We start from the raw sequence: 3,385 nt of genomic DNA, 5'->3' as shown, positions 1-3,385 counted from the left end.
TTTTTCTATTTCGGAAGGGTGGAACATGACAATTTGATAACATCATTAAGCAACAAATTCTGCAAAGTAACTGTCATGCAGACCCTACATGTAGATAGGGAGAATGTTTCCCAATAATACCAGATAGTTTAGCACCGTAGTCTTTACTGGCTCACTTCCTGGAGGTGTGTTATGTTTTATAAAGAATTAAACATATTGTTCTATCACATATTTTCTTGTGGACTCCACGGTGACCTGAAATACTTTGTTTGAGTCATGAAAGAACAATTTTGCACATACGTAGTCATCAAAGAGAGAAAAATGCTTTATCCCAAGAACTTGAAAGATGAGACATGAAGCATTGCTTGCATAGATTTTATCTGTAACCGTTCCAGAAGATATGACATCCTTTGGTGGCTTTCTTGGAAAAAGCGGTACAACCCTCCTGTTGCCATTTCAGCTGCATCCACACCATACCCAACTAAAAGACACACATGCCTCACATCGTCTTTTTATCCTACACTCAGCAGCAGCCTCCTAACCGCTATAAATAGAGGCTTGTCCTCTACCAATGCCCAATAAGCAGCTCACTGCGTATCATTGAGTGCATTCGCTTGTTCCATTCAGTAAGAGCATTTCTTGTGCAAAATACAAATACCTGTCCCTCCAACCATGTCTAGGTCTGTGGAGCCTCTCATAGTTGGGCGGGTGATTGGAGAAGTTCTCGACTCCTTTAACCCATGTGTGAAGATGATAGTGACCTACAACTCAAACAAACTCGTATTCAATGGCCATGAGATCTACCCATCAGCTGTTGTATCTAAACCTAGGGTAGAGGTTCAAGGGGGTGACTTGCGGTCTTTCTTCACATTGGTTAGCAGTCAAATGTTCCATCATTGATAAACATTCTACAGACGCTATTCCTTCCCTGATGGCCATGGTCATCAAATTTCAGGTTATGACAGACCCAGATGTCCCAGGACCAAGTGATCCATATCTAAGGGAGCACCTTCATTGGTAATATTCAGCATTTCTTACCTTAGTAGGGGTGTCAAATAGCATATATTGCTGAGGAAGATAGAACCATATCTTTCATATAACAAAATTGCATGTTTTTTTAGCATTTCAATGAATAATCTGGCTAAATGGTATCCTTTACATTTGCAGGATCGTGACTGATATACCTGGGACAACAGATGCCTCCTTTGGTAGGTTCTGCTGATTCAGGCTACATTCCATGTTTTAGTTGTTCTTTGAATTAATAACCATGCATCTTTCAATTGCAGGGCGAGAGGTCATAAGCTACGAGAGCCCAAGACCAAACATTGGTATCCACAGGTTCATTTTTGTGCTCTTCAAGCAGAAGGGTAGGCAAACTGTAACTGTGCCATCCTCCAGAGATCATTTCAACACTCGGCAGTTCGCTGAGGAAAATGACCTTGGCCTCCCTGTAGCTGCTGTCTACTTCAATGCGCAGAGAGAAACTGCTGCTAGGAGACGCTGAAAATTCCAGCTCTTATTGTCCACCTGATGATAAATAAGGGCCTTCTGATCTTCTTTCTAGGAAGTCAATGAACTTATTCTACATTAAATTCTCCTAAGTCCTGAGCCCTACCCTATAATAAACCAGATGCATTTTGCTGATTGTATTAGCACTAGAATGTTTTGTAAGTGGGAAGAATGAGAATTATGAATGATTCATCCTTGTGGTAATTTTTTATGTGTAAGATAATCTGTCACTGAAAAGTCAGAGACTAGGGTTGGTGGATCCCCCCCCCCCCCCACCCCCCCACCCCCAGGGAATAAAGTTCATTTTCTGTTTGCAGCTTTGGACTATGTGCACTTCTTCTAACAGGCAATCTCCTGGAACGAAAACTGTTGGATCTTGTTGTCTCAACTTGTAGAACTATTAAGACACCCTAACTGCATTCGACTGCTATATTGTTAAGAGAGGCATAGATAGAAAACGGAGATATCCATTTTACCCAGAAGATTGCCCACTGGACACATGAATAGTATGGAGATGTCAATGTGGTGGGCCTTTTTTTGCCCCTATCTTTCCTTCATTTTGTCCTTAAGCCACATGACCAGAATTCTATTCCATGCATGTTAAATACAATCCATTTAATTGAATCTGACTGTAAACTTTTTTTCTCGAACATGCAAAAGAGACGCGTGTCTTTGGATTAAAGAGAGGGAAAGGGAAGAGAATCCCATACAAACCTCCTTACCCGCCTAGAGGGTATGAGGAGGTCATGAGCTAACACTAGAGAAAATCATCTGGACACCTGGCATACACCAAGAAACAACCCAACCAGAATATAAAAGACTCACGCCTGACCCTCTACTTGACCTTCTATGTGACCAAATCTGACTGTAAACTGAATGTATGTGTTTATTGGCTATGTCGGTGTTTCGAGTTGCCACCGACAAATAAATTTCTAATATTGCGCGTCTGGCTCCGATGGTGTGATTAGAGGACACGATGCTTATACTGGTTCGGGAAGAATGTCCCTACGTCTAGTTCGTTGCTGCTGCTCGTGTTCCTAGCACTGAAAGTACGTAGTAGGGGTTACAAACGGGCGAGAGAGGGACAAGTCCCAAGTCTCTGGTGAAAGGAGTGAACGGGTGCTGAGAGAGCTCGGTTGCTACTCGGCCGTGTGTTCTGGTCGGTTTGAGGTTCGATGGGTTCGTGATGATTCGATTGGGTCTGGCCTGGATCGATCCGATGTGTTGCGATGCCCTTTATGGGGCACCCTGCTTTCCCTTTTATAGGCCAAGGGAAAGCATGGGTTACAACGGAGGAAAAAGAAGAGCGAGAGAGAGAGAGAGAGAGAGAGAGAGAGAGAGAGAGAGAGAGAGAGAGAGAGAGAGAGAGAGCCAAAGGCTTTCACGATCGTCGGGTCCTTCTTCTCCTTCATGCGGGTCCCGCTGACCCTGTAGATGTCAATAGGGACGGCTTCGCGTCGCGGTCCTGTTCGTCACTAGCGCCATGCGCAGGCGTCATATGCCGGTCATGGCGCTCCACTCCGTCCTGGCGAACATCATGGTGAACTGACGCACCCGTCAATGTTCGTACGAGGGTTAGGTAGAACAGCACCGGTACGTCCGACGCTGTTCTTGATGTGAATCCTTCAGTATGGCCCGTCAAGGCCACGGGTTACATCAGGGCGTGCCGGTCTCTTCCCTGGTGTCAGAGCTTTGACTCAGGCCCATACGCTTGAACCTGGAGTGGTTGGCGGTGGTATGAGTCTCCGTTGGGCGAGGCGAAGCCCGTGGCCTCGGGGTCGGGCGAGGCGGAGTCCTCCCCCAGAGGCTGGGCGAGGCGGAGCGCAAACCCAAGGGTTGGGCGAGACGGAGGCAGACCCAAGGGTCGGCGCGAGGCGGAGTCCTCCCCCAGAGGCCA

At 46.1% G+C, this 3,385-nt stretch overlaps 1 protein-coding gene across 1 annotated transcript; it reads left to right on the top strand.

Moving 5' to 3' along the window:
- The first annotated feature begins 600 nt into the window (after positions 1 to 600).
- On the top strand, positions 601 to 1,685 carry LOC136508351 (CEN-like protein 2). Its single transcript, XM_066503004.1, has 4 exons — positions 601 to 852; positions 935 to 996; positions 1,147 to 1,187; positions 1,266 to 1,685. The coding sequence occupies exons 1-4, from the start codon at positions 652 to 654 to the stop codon at positions 1,481 to 1,483; spliced, it is 522 nt and encodes a 173-aa protein (XP_066359101.1). The 5' UTR covers positions 601 to 651; the 3' UTR covers positions 1,484 to 1,685.
- The last annotated feature ends 1,700 nt before the right edge of the window (positions 1,686 to 3,385 follow it).

The sequence above is a fragment of the Miscanthus floridulus genome, chromosome 15, assembly GCF_019320115.1.
Source record: "Miscanthus floridulus cultivar M001 chromosome 15, ASM1932011v1, whole genome shotgun sequence".
NCBI lineage: Eukaryota > Viridiplantae > Streptophyta > Magnoliopsida > Poales > Poaceae > Miscanthus > Miscanthus floridulus.
This window is presented reverse-complemented; position numbering and strand designations above follow the sequence as displayed.